At 46.8% G+C, this 19,328-nt stretch overlaps 1 protein-coding gene across 1 annotated transcript in view; it reads right to left on the bottom strand.

Annotated features, from left to right (window-relative positions):
- LOC119973172 (DDB1- and CUL4-associated factor 1-like) overlaps positions 1-19,328 on the bottom strand; it is a 149,766-nt gene that overhangs the window by 39,540 nt on the left and 90,898 nt on the right. The window contains 5 exon segments of the mRNA XM_038810816.1: positions 2,685-2,778; positions 5,025-5,258; positions 12,178-12,262; positions 13,953-14,035; positions 16,627-16,825. Coding sequence (XP_038666744.1) covers positions 2,685-2,778; positions 5,025-5,258; positions 12,178-12,262; positions 13,953-14,035; positions 16,627-16,825 — 695 coding nt within the window.

Raw genomic sequence — 19,328 nt, 5'->3', positions numbered from 1 at the left:
ATCTTTCTAGTTAAACGACGGCGACTACAAGGCCTACTGAACCCACCACTTCCAAACAAACCTGCAAATACAGGATCACTTGAAAGGGGCAAAGAAACTCTGAGGATAAACTCTGGGAAATTTTTCTCTGGCTTCTCAAGGTGAAGGACAATTCCAGAGGACAAGAAAAGCCAATTACTGACTACACAGTAATTAGTAACATACTCTCTATAACTGGGAGCACATTCCTCATGTTGATTCAGGTTTATAGATGACATTGGCTCCAGACTCAGCACATTTCAATAACCTGTTTGAGGGCAATGGCCCTCTGTGGAAAGAAGTGCTTCTTAGTGACTAATCTAAATAACTCCCACAAAGCATTTTTTGCATGTATGCTCCTTAGACCTCAGTTTCTCAAATAATTTCCAGACCCAACCTAATTCAAACTTTAAAGTTTCTCCATAAAAGCCTGAACACTTGGACGCCTATCCTGGTCATAGAACTTCACAGCACAGAGGGCCAATTCATCCCACTTCAAAAGAGCTATCCAATGAGACCCAGTCATTTACTTTTTCTCCTTACTTCCATATTTATTATTTTTTACATAATTATCCATTTTTCTTATGAAAGCCTGCTTCCACCACCCTTTCGCGTGATGCATTCCATAGGAACAGCAGGAATAGGTCATTTGGCCCATCAAGCCCATTTACCCTTTAAATAAGATCATGGTTGAGCTGATTGTAGCTCTAACTCCATTTTGCCTACTCCCGATACTCTTCAACTCCCTTGTTAGTAAAGTATCTATCCATTACTACCTTGAAAATATTCAATAATCCTGCCACCATTGCTCTCTGGGGAAGAGAATTCCAGAGTCTCGAGCCTCTCAGAGAAAACATTTATTCTCATGTCTATCTTTTAAACCGTGTCCCTCTGGTTCTAGTCTCCCCCACAGGGGAAACAGCCGGTCAAGTCTCCTCAGGGTCTTGTATGTTTCAATAAGATCTCCAATTTTCTAAGCTCGTGGATACTGGCCCAGCCTGTCCAGGCTTTCCTCATAACCTCCCCACCCCAGGTATCAGTGAGTGGAACATTCTCTGAACTGCTTCTAAACATTTCATATCCGTTATTAAATAAGGAGACCTGAATTGTACACAGTACTTCAGATGTGGTTTCACAACTATGGCAAGACATCTCAATTTCTATATTCCATTCCCCTTGCAATAAAGAAAACAAATTCCACTTGCCTTCCCAATTACTTGTATCGGACTACAAACTTTTAATGATTCATGTAGCAGGACACTGACAGTGGGTGCAAATTTGGCAGACGGAGCACAATGTGGGAAAATGTGAACTTACCCACTTTGGCAAGAACGGAAAATCAGCAAACTATTTAAATGGAAGTGATCTCTCTGTACCTCAAAATTTGTGTAAACTCTGCATGGCTTCCAAACTCGGATGCATGACACACGGCACTCGTTCACACAAAAGAATATCAGCCAAATAGGTTCACTTCCCTGAATAACCCAAACTAGCCTGCAGCATACTGCTTCAGTCCAAAATAACTACCTCTCACTGAATAATCAATCTGAACAAAGTGTTGGGAGTTAGTGTGATAGTCTCCCTGAATGCCAGGACAGCCAACATTTTTTATTTTTTTTATTTAAGTTTTTTTTTAGAATATCCAATTCATTTTTTCCAATTAAGGGGCAATTTAACATGGCCAATCCACCTAACCTGCACATCTTTGAGTTGTGGGGGTGAAACCCACGCAGACACGGGATAATGTGCAACCCACACAGAGTGACCCAGGGCCGGGATTCGAACCCGGTCCTCAGCGCCGTAGGCAGCAATGCTAACCACTGTCAGGACAGCCAACATATGCACTACCTCCTCAGTGATTGGGTCAAGTGTTAATCTACGACAGGAGCTCAAATCTTTTTAGTGGGGCTTGAACCAAAAACCTTCTCAGAAGACACTGCTGCCAGAGTGAAGCTGATGTGTGAAGACAAATTGTTCTTATGTCGGCTCAATGTCAGGTTGAGCCCAAGACATGGGCTCCCAACTGGCTCAGTGCGTAAATGCAATGTGCAGTCTGCTATAGTGAGGCAGCTGAAACGTCGGAGGTTGCATTGCTAAGATTTACTGAGCTAGCTGATATTCAGGACAAATTGTAGAGATGTGATTTTGTTTTGTATGGGGATGGGAGTACTAACCAGGATACCAGCTCCTGATCACTCTCCATAATTCTCTTAACACATATCCATCATTAATGGATGTCAGGTCAGGCCTAGTGAGTGCCTCTACAGTTTGCCCATGAATCCATACCTCATTAGTAATCTCCTTAGGAATTAAGTTCAGCTTTCATATCCGCGAGTTGCTTGGACAATTGTGAAGGAGTGGGAGGGTGTGGGGGTGGAGAAGAAAACTAGGTCAGCCCCTTTCCAAAAACATATATACATCAGAAAGCTCCACACCAGATCTTCCCAACTACCCGTGATTTAAAACAGACATCCAGTTTGTGGCCTGGAGGGAGGCATTAAACCAAGGAACTTGGGAATTAAGCACAGCAGTAACAAGTGGGTTCATGAAAGATCCAGATGTTTTCAACTTTACAAGGTTCAATTTCTTTCCTCCTCCAAAAAAGCTGATATACTTTTGTAAGTGATCTCCACCATGTGACTTCTTCTCCACAATGAGGCTCTTACCTCCGTAAATAACTGTGCCTGTGTTGTTGAAGACAATGCGACACTGGTCTAATGCTGGGACCGTGTGCAGGAGATGGAATGTCCGCAGATCCCACTGAAAGGCAGCCTTTGTTAAGAACCAACACTGATACTGTTGGATCATGAACGCAATGTTTAGAATTGTCACTAAACGAGAATTAAGTACATTTGGGGCAAATGTCACTCAAGCATGTGCTACTGTCTAGTGAATATCTGGAACAGAGGAAGTATTTGGAGACCCAAAGTAACCAGACAGCACACTTCCACTCAAGAGGGATTGAGGCTGTTGACCTGATAAATACTCTCAGGAAAACCCGTAACTTGTGGCCCCTGATCAAGCAGGCTCCAAACATGCTGAGCTAATCTACAGCAGTGCCATCAATGTGCCTTCTTATAAATACCATGCACAGCTACAATGATTGGTAAATCTGATCAATTTTTAACTTTCCATAATTCTCTTAACATATATTTTTGGGCCGCAACTATTAACTTCTGCTCAGAATATCTTTTCTTCACATGTTTTTATCTATTTATAAAAAGCAGAAATAGGCGGTAAATAAAAACAAAATTCTAGAATGAGCAGCAGGTCAAGTAGCACCCTCAGAGAGGAATATCAGAATAATATTTCAGCTCTATGACCTATTGCCTGATCTGCAATGGTCCCATCACCCTCTCTCCTTTGATCTGCTGAGCATTTACCGTTTTTTGATCAGATTTCCAGCAACTGCAACATCTTGCTTTTTGTTTTATTCCTTTTCAGATTTGCTTGAAATTCAATAAAAATATTTTTCTTTGTGAGCCAAGCTTACATCAAAGGGACTTTTCTTTTGTTGATGTCTCAGCAGAATTCTCCTCACTGCTATTCCTGACCCTGGATCCCAAAAACAGTCACCCAAGGCACTGAAAGCCAAGGGGCTCCTTCCCACTGGTGCTCCAAGATAAAATAGAGTCCCGATGAAGGATCCAAATTTCTTTCTAATTTGACAGAAGTTTGATTTTTTCCCCCCCCCTCCTCCAAAACGGGGCTCACAAACCGGCACCATGTCCTCTCCAACAACAAAGAAAATGCCCGTTCAGATGGATCCGACTTTGATGCGAAACAAGATTTATAATCCAAGCTGCTCAATACCCTACCTTGGTTTTAATTTACAGCAGGACCTTCCCTTTCCCCGAGATGAACTCAGAGTCTATCACCCTATAATTGCAATTCTACCTCACCTGCCTTTCAGTGTTACCAGGATTTGAATGAAACGCAAGGCAAGTGCGAGGTCTACAATTAAAAAAGCAACAGAATGAGATTACAGGTTTGGTCCATTCAAATTTTGTGTGGGTAAAAAGCATTTAAGAGCTCGATTGCACTGGGCTGAAGTACGCTTGATAGCAGTGGGTGGTGTAACGTTTGACAAATTAATTGTACCGTGCAACACTGTAGTGTTGCGGGATAAGTACAATTTTTCTGAAGAGTATTAATAAATTAAATAAGCCTGGTGATGATATTGTAATAGTATCTTTGAAACACACCATATCTAATAGCAGTTTAATTTAAAAAGTGATGGTAGTTCACAGATATGTTTGAGTGATTTGTGGGACAGCATCAGGAATTGATATGAAGGGAACCTGCCACCCCTCGATTGTCTCGTTTGCATGGAACATTTTGAAATTGATCTTGATGCCCTCAGGGAATCCAGTGGCGTCAAATTCCCAGAACGAAATAAAAGTTAACCAAGAAATATCACCACCGCCCCACCCCGAGGTGGAGGGAAGATGAAGATTACCATACCCACTTTTATTCGTGCAATTTAAAATATAATTTCTCCTTCTGGGCAGGAAACAAAGTCAAAATATGGGCACACTCCCCTGCTCTTCCCCAAATAGTGCCATGGGATTTTTTTGGAACCCGAGGGGTTAGTGGAGCCGCAGTATAACTGGTCATTTAAAAGATGACAGCTCAGACAGTGCAATACTCCCTTGGTACTGTACTGGAGCATCATCCCAGATTTTGTACTCAAGTTTCTGAATTGGAATGGGACCCACAACTTTGTGACTGAGAGGCAAGAGTGGTATTCACTGAGTGAAGTCTGCCATACAAGTGAGCACTCTTCATAATGGGAGAAAATGGCAGGGTGTGTGTGTGGAGGCCTATTCACAAAAATAGTATTTTTTTGGTTTGTCCCTACAACCACACCCCAGTTAGAAATCTAGGTCTTCAGGACTAACAGGGAGATTTCCTTCCAAACAGGCATTTCTTTAAATCGAAGACCCAGTCTGAGTTATGCAACAGTCCAGGCCCCTAGTACAATGCTTCCCATGACTGAAGGATACAATCTCTGTATTGATGATCACTTCCAGCCCATTTGGATGGAATACTCCACTGATGTTCATGTTGAATTTATCAAACTTGTGAATGGCCTGCGTTGAACGGATGTCCCACAGCACTCCATCATTTAACACCAGATCATCTGTTGGGTGAAATGTTGCACAATTCCGCTTGTAGTTGTTGGCTAGGTCAGGGTTGTAGAGAGTCAGGATGTTTTGGCCGGTCTGGATATCGTATATCTGTGGACGGGAAAAAAAAAAGGACCAAGATTATTAATTTTTAAAAATGACTGTGTGTATGTTGTGAGCTCAAGAGGAGAGGCGTTGGTGCTGGAGAATTTGGGTACAAGTGTCAAGTATGGGGCGGCATGGAGGGCAGCACAGTGGCTAGCGCTTCCGCCTCACAGCACCGAGGGCCCGAGTTCGATCCCGACCCTGTGTCACTCTTTGTGTGGGGTTTGCACATTCTCCCCGTGTCTGCGTGCGTCCCACCCAACAACCCAAAGATGTGCAGGGTAGGTGGATTGGCCATACTAAATTGTCCTTAATTGGAAATTAAAAAGAGTCAGGTATGGGCAAACCTTTACTTTGCCACAACAACATTCCTCAATATTAACTGTGCAATAATGTAACACATTTTTGTCTATCTCTCAGCCATCTTGCTTGAGCAAATTTATTAAACTTAACAAGCAAATTACTGAAGATGCTGAAACCTGAAACAAGAACAGAACTCTGGAAAAACCCAGCAGGTCTGGCAACATCCATCATACCAGCGTCCTCTCTCCTAGTTAAATCTAATGCTGCCTTAGTTTTATGTTGCAGATCTATTTTCTCCAGAAGTGGAGTGAGACTCAGTTTATAAAAAAAAATTTTTTTATTAGGGTATTTGCAAGTTTTTAATAATAACAATAACAGCGACATAAACATGGTACAATAAGCATTTCCACCCCATCCCAATCTTCACACCCCAGTAAAAAAAAAAATTCTGCCCCCCCACCCCCACTTTTGGAATTCTGCTTCTGCTGACATTTTCATTTCCCCGAGAAAGTCGATGAACGGCTGCCACCTCTGGGTGAACCCTACCATTGACCCTCTTAAGGCGAACTTTATTTTCTTGAGACTGAGAAACTGAGCCATGTCACTAACCCAGGTCTCTGCACTCGGGGGGGCTTTGAGTCCCTCCACGTTAATATGATCTGTCTCTGGGCTACCAGGGAGGCAAAGGCCAAGACGTCGGCCTCTTTCGCCCCCTGAACTCCTGGCTCTTCCGACACTCCAAAGATCGCCACCTCCGGACTCGGCTCCACCTGTGTTTTGAGTACTATGGACATTGCCTTAGCGAAACCCTCTACGCTTCGGGCATGCCCAAAACATGTGGACATGATTTACTGGGCTTCCCGCGCACTTTGCACACCTGCCCTCTACCCCAAAGAAATTGCTCATCCGAGCCACCGTCATGTGTGCCCAGTGGACTACCTTAAATTGTATCAGGCTAAGCCTGGCACATGATGAGGATGTGTTAATCTTGCTTAGGGCATCCGCCCACAGACCCGCCTCTATCTCTCCCCCTAGCTCGTCTTCCCAATTGCCCTTAAATGAAATGAAAATCGCTTATTGTCACAAGTAGGCTTCAATGAAGTTACTGTGAAAAGCCCCTAGTTGCCACATTCCGGCGCCTGTTCGGGGAGGCTGGTACGGGAATTGAACCGTGCTGCTGGCCTGCCTGGGTCTGCTTTAAAAGCCAGCGATTTAGCCCAATGTGCTAAACCAGCCCCTCCAACGGAGTTTCCTCCGATTCCAAAAGTTCCCGGTAAAAATCCGATACATTCCCTTCTCCCAGCCAGGTACTGGAGACTACTCTGTCCTGTATCCCTCGTGGCGGCAGCAGTGGGAAGGCCTTCTCAAGAAGTCTCACACCTGCAGATACCTAAACCCATTCCCTGCTGGCAATTCAAATTTATCCTCCAAGGCTTTCAAGCTGGGGAAGCTCCCATCTATAAATAGATCCCCCATCCTTCTAATTCCTGCCCTTTGCCATTTCCGGAACCAACTACCCAGCCTACCCGGTACAAACCGATAATTATTATAAATCGGGGTCCAAACTGATGCTCCCTCCACTCTCTTATATCTCCTCCACTGCCCCCAGATTCTCAGAGCCGCCATCACCATCAGACTTGTGGAGTATCGGGCCGGCGAGAATGGGAGAGGTGCCGTTATCAGTGCTCCCAAACTGGTGTATTTACATGACGCCACCTCCATCCGCTCCCATGCCGACCCCTCCCCCACTACCCACTTCCTAATCATGGCTATATTAGCCAACCAGTAGTAATTGCAAAAGTTTGGCACCCCCAACCCACCCTCGCCCCGACTGCACTCCAGCAACACTTTCTTCACTCGCGGGGTTTTATCCGCCCACACAAAGCCCAAAATAACCTTATTCACCCGCTTGAAAAAGGCCTTTGGGATGAAGATGGGGAGGCACTGAAAGACAAACAGTAATCTGGGGAGAACTGACAATTTCACAGTCTGTACCTTCCCCGCCAGTGATAGCGGGAGCATGCCCCATCTCTTCAAGTCCTCCTTCATTTGTTCTAACCAGCCGGGATAGGTTAACTTGTGCAGTGTCTCCCATTCCCAGGCCACCTGGATGCCCAGATATCGAAAGCTCCTTCCTACCATTCTAAACGGCAGCTCTCCCAGTCTCTTCTCCTGCCCTCTTGCCTGGATCGTGAACATCTCGCTTTTCCCCATGTTCAATTTATACCCCGAAAAATTACCAAATTCCCTGAGAATCCACATAACTTCCGCCATCCCCTCCAGCGGGTCTGAAACATACAAGAGCAGATCCATCTGCTTAAAGAGAGATCCGGCGCTCCACCTCCAGCCCCCCCCCCCCCCCCCCCCCCCCCCCCCCTTTAACGCCATGGCCAATGGCTCTATGGCCAGAGCAAACAGTAGAGGGGAGAGGGACCCTTGCCTCGTCCCTCGGTGTAGTGTAAAATACCCCAACCTCAGCCAGTTCGTACGCACACTCGCTACTGGTGCCTGATAGAGCAATCGCACCCAGTCAATGAAGCCCTTACCAAACACAACCCTTCCCAGCTCCCCCCACAGGTAATCCCACTCCACCCAATTAAAAGCCTTCTCCGCATCCATCGCTACCACCGCCTCCATCTCCCCAGGAGGGCATCATAATAACATTTAAAAGCCTTTGAACATTGGCTGCGAGTTGCCTGCCCTTTACAAATCCCGTCTGGTCTTCCCCTATCACCCCCGAGACACAATCCTCTATCCTTGTGGCCAGTATCTTAGCCAGCAGTTTGGCGTCCACATTAAGTATAGAAATTGGCCTGTATGACCTGCATTGCTCCGGATCCATCTCCCGTTTCAGGATCAATGAAATCGAGGCCTGCAACACATTTGGGGGGAGGACTCCCTTCTCTCTTGCTTTATTGAATGTCCTCACCAACAGTGGGCTCAATATCTCTGAAAACTTCTCATAGAATTCCACCGGGTAGCTGTCCGGCCCCAGGGCCTTGCCCGATTGCATGCCTTCAGCCCCTCAATTATTTCCTCAATTTCAATTGAGGCTCCCAGCCCTTCCACCAGATCCTCATCCACCTTCGGGAACCACAACTGATTGAAAAACTGCCTCATCCCCTCCACCCCAGCCGGGGGTTCCGACTCATATAATTTGCTGTAAAGTCCTTAAACACCTCACTGGGTCCAGGACTGTAATCCCACCTCTACTCTTTACTCTCCCCATCTCCCTGGCCGCCTCCCTTTTTCTGAGCTGGTGCACTAATATTCTGCTTGCCTTGAATATGGCCTGGAGTATCTCCTCAACTAACCTATCCCTCTCAGCCCGTTCCGCCTTTTCTCCGTGGACCCGTATAGAGATTAATTCCCCTCTGGCCACTCCCTTCAAAGCTTCCAAAACCGTCGCTGCAGAGACCTCCCCCATATCATTTGTTTCCAGGTAGTTTTGGATGGATTTGTTCACCCACCCACAGATCGCTTTGACCGCTAACAACCCCACATCCAGACTCCATAGCAGGCGCTGTCCTCTCTCCAAACTAACCCGTAGATCCACCCAATGTGGGGCATGATCCGACACTGCGATTGCCGAGTACTTAGTATCCACCACCCCCGGAATTAAGAGCCCTGCTCAGAACAAAAAAGTCGATGCGAGAGTATACTTTGTGGACATGGGAGAAAAAAGAAAACTCCTTCGCACTTGCTCATGCATACCTCCATGGGTCTCCTCCCCCCATCTGTTCCATAAACCCCTTCAATTACTTTGCCGCGGCTAACACCCTCCCTGTCCTGGATTTTAACCAGTCCAATTCCGGATCAATGACTGTGTTAAAATCTCCCCCATGATCAAGTTATGTGACTCTACGTCTGGGATCTTATCTGACAACCGCCTCATAAATTCCACATGGTCCCAATTTGGAGCATATACGTTCACGAGTACAACCCGCATCCCCTCCAGCTTCCCACTCACCTACCCCCGTGTCTGACACGATTCTCCCTGCCTCGAATGCCACCCGTTTATTGATCAAAATTGTTATCCCCCTGGTCTTCGAGTCCACGCCCGCCTTGAGCCTCAAATGCACAAACACGCGAGCCCTCTTGACCGACCCATTCAACCCTCTAACGTTACATGTAATCAGCCTGGTCGGAACAGTTCCTTCCCTGTCAGCAAAGGTGCTCCCTCCTCCCCTGATAACAGCACCAGAGACCCAGCCCCCCATATCAAGCTCCAGCTTAACACCTGCTCGCCCCCCACTGTGCTTCCGTGAGTCAACTGACCAAGCTGACCTGACAGCTCCCACCCATGGCACCGAACAGTCTGTCTCCCCATTGTTCTCTTCCGTTTCCCCCCACTTGGCCAAACATATTCAAGGCATCAACATTCCTCAGTAAACAATCAGAAAAAATAGTGGAAAAACCACAGAAAAAAAAACCGTCCACCCAGCTCCCAGTAAGACAAAGTTAACTTAGCCATCGAAACAGCCCCTTATTGCACGTACACTCCTTATTCAAACCAGCAAAGGTGATTGTTAACAAATCGCCACTGCAGTACTCGCCCCAAAGATTCAGTGTCTTTAGTTCACATCCAGTCTTTTTTCCTTGATGAAAGTCAAGACATCGCCTGGTGTTTTGAAGTAAGAATCCTGTTCCTCATACGTGACCCACAGACGGGCTGGGTGCAACATCCTGAACTTCACCCACTTCTTAAAGAGGGCTGCTTTTGCCAGATTAAACCCAGCTCATCTCTTGGTCAAATCCGTGCCCAGGTCCTGATAAATGCACAGCTCACAATTCTCCCACCTGCTGCTCCGTTCTTTCTTGGCCCACCACAGAACATATTCCTTGTCCAGGAATCGGTGCAAAAGTACCACCATCGTCCTCGGCTGCTCGTTCGCTTGGGGCTTTTCGCGAGGGCTCTGTGCGCTCTATCGACTTCCAGGGGCCGAGGGAACGCCTCAGCCCCCATCACCTTCTCCAGCATGTTCGTCACATAGGCCCTCGCACCGATCCCTCACTGCCTTCAGGAAGGCCGATGATTCTCAGGTTCTGCCTCATGGACCTGTTCTCCAGGTCCTCCAGCTTCACCTGCATTCTTTTCTGTCGGTCGTTCATCATCTCCACCTTGGTCTCCAGCACAGTTAGATATTCCTTGTGCTCGGACACCTTTTTCTCCACCTCCTGGATCGCACGCCTGTGGGTTTCTGGATTCTGTACCACCTGATCAATCAAAGCCTTGATCGGAGTCCTTCTTAAGCTTGGCAAAGCAATCTTCAAAAAACCTTCACTAGCCACCATCGAATCTGCACCGGCTCTTGGAAAGAGCACCCTACCCAAGGTCAACTCCTCCACCCTATCCCCATAACCCAGTAACCCCACCCAACACTGAGGTCAATTTTGGACACTCAGGGCAATTTATCATGGCCAATCCACCTAACCTGCACATCTTTGGACTGCCATGCATTCCCGCATAGCCAGCTCTGCTTGCATCTTCCTTGTAGAACTTTGTCTTCTCACACAGCCACTTCTGATCCATACACTGGAGGGGGATTTCGCCTCACCGTTTCACTCTTCACCGATTGATCCAATAAAATCCGGGAAAAAACGAGAGAAAAGGTCCAAAAGTCCGTCACACGCAGGAGCTATCAAACGTGCGACCTACTCCTCCAAAGCTGCCACCGGAAGTCTCGTGAGACTCAGTTTTAATGAAACCTACATGCCCAAATGCTAAATTGCCCCTTAATTGGAAAGAAATTATTGGGTGCCCTAAATTTAAAAAAGAAAAACATGAAACTCAAGGGATAGAAATAGACACAAGGCCAAAAGAAAGATATTAGAAAGGGTAGCCAAAAGTTTGGGTTTTTCGCAGAGACTTAGAAAAATGTGTAGAGGCAGAGGGATCAATGGTGGAACCGACAGAACATGGGGGCCAAAGTGACTGAAGTCATGACCACGAATGGTGGGGCAAAGGGAGTGGGGGAGACGCACAAGAGGTCAGAGCAAGATAGTTTGTGGGCAGGAAGGTATGGAAATAGAGGTGTACAAGGACACAAAGGGATTTGGCCCTGGAAGCCAAGGTAAATTGAACAAGGGCAGGAGTGAGTGCGAACATAACACAAATGGGATAATGGGCAGCAGAGCTTTGGACAAGCTAAAGTTTATAGAAGAGGTTAGGCTGCCGAGCAAGAGAGCTTTGGAATAGTTGACTCTGGAGGTGATAAAGGTATAGATGAGGATTTCAGCAGCATCGGTAGAGACATGTGATGTAATGGGAATGGGCAGTTTTTATGAAGTTACAAACAATTTGATTTGGCTCCTGACATTGTCTGGGGAGGGGATAGAATGGAATTCGTGAAGATCCAGAATTCTAGTGAGGGCCAAAGACGATGGCAGTTCACACAGCGCATCTTGGAGTAGGAGTCAATGGATTGTGAGCAGCATTGTGATTCATTTCCCTTCTTCAGCTAGGTTTACACCATCCAACACATCATGCACCAGAGATTTTCTGAGCTGCACAGAATACTAGTACAGGGACTGGAGATTTTATCCACTTGGGCATTAGCAGGTCAAAATACCAATTGTCCCATTAACTATTTCGCGTACAGGCGGTGGCCAAACTACTCACATGAGCCACTTCCTCCTTTGTCCCGATGACTCTGTCCTGAGAGAGTTTACTGAACTCCACATAGTGGTCGTCTGTGAAAGAGTGCCTGAAAAATAGGGAATACCATTGCAAAGTTAATTCCACCAGCACAAATACAAAGCAAACATTCAAACACCTGCATCAGGTCTGGTGCAGATCAGGCCTGTTTGGAGATCTCATCAAGATGCAACGTGTTCTGCCCTGGATGCAAATATTTCCTCCCTCAAGCATAACACACGCAAGTCTCTATTTTTTATCCAAAAGACACCTCCATCCATTAGATTCCAGGTTCCATATCACAGAGTAACACATTTTTAAAAATTATAAATTTGGAGTGCATAATTATTTTTTCCAATTAAGGGGCAGTTTAGCATGGCCAATCCATCTTCCCCACATATCTTTGGATTTTGGGGGGCGAAACCCACGCAACCATGGGGAGAACGTGCCAGCACCTCCCCAATACAGTACACACTGGTACCTCCCCAAAGCAGCACACAATGGTACATGCCAGCACCTCCCCAATACAGCACACAATGGTACATGCCAGCACCTCCCCAATACAGCACACGCTGGTACATGCCAGTACCTCCCAATGCAGCACATGCTGGTACACACCAGCACCTCTCCAATGCAGCACATGCGTGCACCTCCTAATGCAGCACACGCTGGTACACACGAGCACCTAATGCAATACACACTGCTACATGCCAGCACCATTCCAATCCAGCACATGCAGGCATGCTGGGATATGTTATCTTTGAAATAAATGTAGCGATTGAAGGGGCTGGTTTAGCTCACTGGGCTAAATCGCTGGCTTTTAAAGCAGACCAAGCAGGCCAGCAGCACGGTTCAATTCCCGGACCAGCCTCCCCGGATAGGCGCCGGAATGTGGCGACTAGGGGCTTTTCACAGGAACTTCATTGAAGCCTACTCGTGACAATAAGCGATTTTCATTTTTGCATTGAGCTATCACAGACAATCTCACCATGCCTGTTTTCAAACAACCATAGGGAGTGACCTGGCATTTTACTGCACACTTTGAAACATCCAGGCCTTGTTTTAGGATAAAATAAATGCATGTTCTATATTTATCTAAAATGAAAAAGTTTAAAGATATACAGGGGATCTACAATGAGCTAGAGGGTGGACAATCAACTAAAGTTCCATGTTCTGATGGCTGCCCAACATTGCCTAATGGAAGTTGATGTGTGAGCATTTGACAGATCAGAATTTGACACAGTGTCAAAAATGAACAGGCATTTGAAAATTCAGGAATAATTCTCCAGATGCAAGTGTCCAGTAGTGCCGGATCAAATCATGAATGAAATTTCAACTTCTGTTGGACAGACATTTCCTGAGAAGCTGAGGGACTATCTCTGCAAAGCCCCTTTCCATTGTTCCACTGTAATTCAAGCAAACAATACGCCATCTAAAAGGATAGACCTAGCAGAGTAAGAAATTGCACAAAGCAGCAGGCTATTAAGTAATACTTTTACGGGCAGCACGGTGGCCTAGTGGTTAGCACAGCTGCCTCACGGCCGAGGTTCGATCCCGGCTCTGGGTAACTGTCCGTGTGGAGTTTGCACATTCTCCCAGTGTCTGCGTGGATTTTGCCCCCACAACCCAAAAATGTGCAGAGTAGGTGGATTGGCCACACTAAATTGCCCCTTAATTGGAAAAAATAATTGGGTAATCTAAATTTAAAAAAAAAAGTAATACTTTTACTTCTGGCACCTATAATCCTTATCTTCACTTACTTCATGTCGAAGACAGACTTCATTCCCCAGAGAGCAGAGAGGGGCTGGCCCCAGCTTGCTGATGTCAGTAGCAAGGATCCATCCTGCAATTACACAAGCAGAGAAGAATTATAAAAGAAATATATAGCATGTCTGACATGGAGTAATAACAGTTAGATGGCTACTGCTACACGATGCCTCGGCTGATATTATTGGATTACTTTGTGGGATCTTGTTGTGTGAAGACTGCCCATCACATGCTGACAGGACACCAGCAACTACACTTCAAAAAGTACTTCATTGAGGGCAGCACAGTGGCACAGTGACTAGCATTGCTGCCTACAGCGCTGAGGACCCGGGTTCGAATCCCGGCCCTGGGGCACTGTCCGTGTGGAGTTTGCACATTCTCCCCGTGTCTGTGTGGGTCTCACCCCCACAACCCAAAGATGTGTAGGTTAAGTGGATTGGCCATGCTAAATTGCCTCTTAATTGGAGAAAATAATTGGGTACTCTAAATTTTTTTAAAAAGTACTTTATTGACTCTTTGCAACATCCTGAGATTGGGAACGGTTCTACAGAAATGTATTTCCAGGCTGTCTGTCTCCAATTCATTGATCACCCTGGTCTCCCACGGTTCGATGACCCCGTGACCAATACATTGGAGAAAGCAGACACAGCGGCTAGCACTGTTACCTGACAGCACCAGGACCCGGGGTCGATTCCGACCGTGGGTGACTGTCTGTGTGGAGCTTGAACAGTCTGTGTCTGTGTGGGTTTCCTCCGGATGCTCCGGTTTCCTCCCACAGTCCAAAGATGTGCAGGTTAGGTGGATTGGTCATTTTAAATTGCCCCTTGGTGTCCAAACACTGGGTGGGGTTACAGGGATAGGGTGGCGGAGTAGGCCGATGTGGGATGCTATTTCAGAGGGTCAGTGCAGACTTGATGGGCTGAATGGCCTCTGTCTGGACTGGATTCTTATGATCACCAGGAATTTGGGCCCGCAGCTACGATTGACAACAGTAGGATTCTGATTTTAGTTTAACAACACTGTGAAGGACCTGATATTAAAAAGAAGCCACTTATCCTCTTGGTGAGGCTATTTCAAAGAAGGGTAGGGGAGTTCTCCTATATTGCTGGCTGATATTTATCCCTTAACCAAATCACTGTAAAAATAGATCTGGTCATCATATGACTGCAGGGCCTTGTTTATAAACTGGCTGCTGCATTTCTACACAAATAATTACTTGGCTGCATAGTGCATAGAAATTTGAGCTATGAAAGGTGCTGTTTTTCTTCACAATCTGTGTAAATGACAAAGACCTTGGGATGGATGACCATAGATCCCTGAAGACAGCATGACAGATAAACAAGGTGATTAAGGAGGCATCTGGGATACTTGCCTTTATTAGCCATGGCATAGAATACAAAGAGCAGGAAGGTTATGATGGAGTTGAAAAAACGCTGGTTAGGCCACAGCTGGAGTACTGAGTACAGTTCTGGGGCGGCATTCTCCCCTATCCGGCGTGACGGAGGGTCCCGGAGTAGGGGAGTGGCGCCAACCACTCAGGGGGCGCGCCTCCCAAAGGTGGGGAATTCTCCCCACCTTTGGGAGCCAGCCCCGCGCCGGAGCGGTTGCCACCAGGAGACCGGCGCAAAAAACCGGCGCCCCCGGCAGCGGGGCTGGCCAAAAGGCTTTCGCCGGTCCGCGCATGCGCCGGCAGTGACGTCAGCGGCAGCTGGCCGCTGACGTCACTGCCGGCGCATGCGCGATGTGGGGTTCTCTTCCGCCATGGCGGAGGCCGTGGCGGACGCAGAAGAAACTAGTGCAGCCAGGGCACTAGCCCGGACTCTGAGGAGGGGGGGGGGGGCGATCATGGGCCAGGTCACCGTGGGGGCACCCCCCCGGGTTCGATCGCCCCCCGCCCCCCCAGGACCCCGGGGGCCTGCTCGCGCCGCTGAGCCCGCTGTTCCAGAAGTGGTTAAAACCTTGGCGGCAGGAGAGGCCTCCCAGCGGCGGGACTTTGGCCCATCCGGGCCGGAGAATCGCCGCAGGGGCCTCTCCGATCGGAGTGGCGAGATTCCTGCCCCACCACTTCCCGGGTGGCGGAGAATCTCTGCCACGGCGGGGGCGGGATTTTAGGCACCCCCAGGCGATTCTCCGACCCTGCTGGGGTCGGAGAATTTCGCCCCTGGTCAGCACACTATAGGAAGGATGTGACTGCACTAGAGAGGGTGCTGAGGAGAAGAGATTCATGGGGATTGTATCCTGGATTGTAGCTTTCAGTTATTGAGAGACTTGATAGGCTGGGGTTGTTCTCTTTGGAGCAGAGAAAGCAGAGGGGGGACCTGATTGAGGTCTATAGAATTATGAGGAACATAGATAGGGTGTTTGGAAGTAACTTTCCCTCTTAGTGGAGGGGTCAGAGGGTGGTTGGAATCTTGAACTCTCTGCCTGAAAGGATGGCAGCGGCCACCAAAATTAACAAGTATTTAGATCAGCACTTGAAATGCCATAGCATACAAGGCTACAGACCAAGTGCTGGGAAATGGGATTAGAGTAAATGGGTGCTTTATGGACAAAAGGGCCTCTTTCTGTTCTGTAAAAACTCGATGACTCTAATAGAAGTCCTTCTTTAGAAGTCTAAATGCACACCCTCCCCAGAGCATGAATGAGGCCTAATAATATCTTACTTACCCTGGATGGCTCTAGGTGCGTTATGGCGGAGTTATGGCAGGCGTATGTGGCTTCCTCCTGGCCACTAAATAAGTTGTAGAGCTTGAGTTCTCCAGTACACGTCCCCAGCATCAGAAACCGCTCTCGGGCAGAGAATGCGCAGCACATAAAACCACTGCCTTCCTCATCAGATTCCCTGAACACAGAAATGGGCCGGAATCTGTGACAAGAAAGCAAATCCTTCACTTAAGGAATGTTTAAGTTATGTAGCAATGATCACATTTCAGTATGGCAACAGCCTTGGAATTAATTTGTATTTATAGGAATTTCATTTACAGCATCTCAGGGAACACAATTTTCTTGCAGTGCAGTCATTATTCCGTGCACAACAAGAGACCAGAAACAGGATAAAATGGCAACACATTTGCACTGTTGGTGGGATTATTATTATTATTTGAGGGAGGAATGTTGAGTTCATCAAAATGAGAAATATTACAGCTAGGAATGGAGCACTTTCCATTTCATACAATCAATGTCAGGTCTGTATGCACACGGTTCAAGCTGTCACATTAAATATTCCGAGATTAGGTACAACAAACATTACATACAAAATAAAATGTCCTTATACTGTTCCAAACAAACACTCTTTCAGGGTAGCAACAGCATAGATTTGCATGGTCATGGTCCCATGCCCACCCCCACCATGGCCTGAAGACCTGTATTCAGACTGTAAAAATACTAAACAAAATGATTTGGTCTCAGCAAAGATTTTTTTTTAAAATTTAGAGTACCCAATTATTTTTTCCAATTAAGGGGCAATTTAGCGTGGCCAATTCACCTATCCTGCACATCTTTTTAGGTTGTGGGGATGAAACCCACGCAGACACGGGGAGAATGTGCAAACTCCATACGGACAGTGACCCAGAGCCGGGATTCGAACCCGGGTCCTCAGTGCCGTTCGAACCCGGGTCCTCAGCGCCGTTCGAACCCGGGTCCTCAGCGCCGTTGGTCTCAGCAAAGATGACTAGGCTGGATCTGAACCCAGATGCCACAGGTAAAAAGCTTAGTGTTGAATCCACTCACATACTGGGAGGGAAATTTGTATGTAATATTGTCACGATTAAACTAGGCTGTGATGGTCCCTCTTACATAGTCACTCTAATCAGGATTTTCCAATCAGCATTATTTTAAATCAATGGGCTACACTATTGCCGATGGAGTGCTCCAGGCTACGATACAATGGCATCAGATTACAGGACTAGAAACCTAATGATTGCAAATTGAACTTCCATCATGGCAAACGGAGACCCTATTCAGTACACTTGACCATTTAAGGCTATCTGCAAGAAAACGAGGAGGGAAAAATTAATTGTGGGCTTTGAGTTCTTGTTTATCAGACAACTGGATGTGACAATTCTGGGAACCAAGGTGGATGGAGATCCCCTGGCCTCTAAGCCCGTAGCAGGGGTGGGAGATCTGACAGTTTGCATAAGTCATGTTCCTTTAATGTGGAAAGTGAAATTATGGTAGAAAAATTTTACCATGCTGTGGGCACAGGCCTGTGCTACAATTCCACACACGTATGTTGTGTAAGAAAGGAAAAGTGTGATTAACACTGGAGTGTTACAGCCAGTGTTTTTGTTTGCTGACCCCATCCCATACTGTAGTACAGTTCCTTAAATGGTGGTCATCATCGAGCAACCCAGCCAAACAGCAAGTGTCTGCAGTCTAATTGACAATGGGAGGCATTACACATCCCAGCCTAATCTTCACAAAACTCAGCACCTACACATAGACTTTTCCAGAGATGTCACAGAATAGCAGACAAGAGACAACAGTTAGCTCGATGACTGACTGATAAAATCCTGCTGCCCACGTCCTTCCCCAGTGCAGGTCGGTATAGAAGTGGGATTGAACGTAGACAACATCACAATTTTATTTACTGCCTCAGCTACCTGGATGAGAAGAAGTCCTTCTGCCTCTTGATCAGAAAAGTACGTGGCAACTCGGGAGCCAATACTTGTGCTTGTCCTTGCAAACAATAGGCAGCACAGCTAAGGCGAAGAATTTCATTAAAAGGCAATGGGAACCACTGAATTAACATCCCAAATCAAGGTAAAATGACAGCCTCCTGCCACTTCATAGAATCCACAGTGCAGGAGGCTATTCGGCTCATAGAGTCTGCACCGGCCCTTGAAAGGAGCACCCCACTTAAACCCATTCCTCCACCCCATCCCCGTAACCCCACCTAATCTTTTGGACACTGAGGGGCAATTTAGCATGGCCTATCCACCTAGCCAGCACATCTTTGGACTGTGGGAGGAAACTGGAGCACCTGGAGTAAACCCTTGTAGACGTGGGGAGAAAGTGCAAACTCCACACAGACACCCGAGGCCGAAATTGAACCCGGGACCCTGCAGCTGTGAGGCACTGTGTCACCGTGCCACCTACTCACACCAATCATGTTCATTCCAGACATTCCCAATCGGGTGGAAAACTCTAACTGCGGCATTACCACAAAGAAACTGTAAAGGTGCCTCTTAAATCAGATTAAGTGCACCAGCTATTTAGTGTCGATCAATGCTCAAATTGAAAAGCTCTGGAGATTTGAGGCGAAGGCAGCTCTAATCAGCTGATAACATTACTCGCGCTTACAGCAGTTATTTTAATTCTACAACCCATCTTGATTTTACAGCTTGTGTACAACAGGCAAACCTTTAGCA

Source organism: Scyliorhinus canicula, chromosome 11 (assembly GCF_902713615.1).
Source record: "Scyliorhinus canicula chromosome 11, sScyCan1.1, whole genome shotgun sequence".
Taxonomy (NCBI): Eukaryota; Metazoa; Chordata; class Chondrichthyes; order Carcharhiniformes; family Scyliorhinidae; genus Scyliorhinus; species Scyliorhinus canicula.
This window is presented reverse-complemented; position numbering and strand designations above follow the sequence as displayed.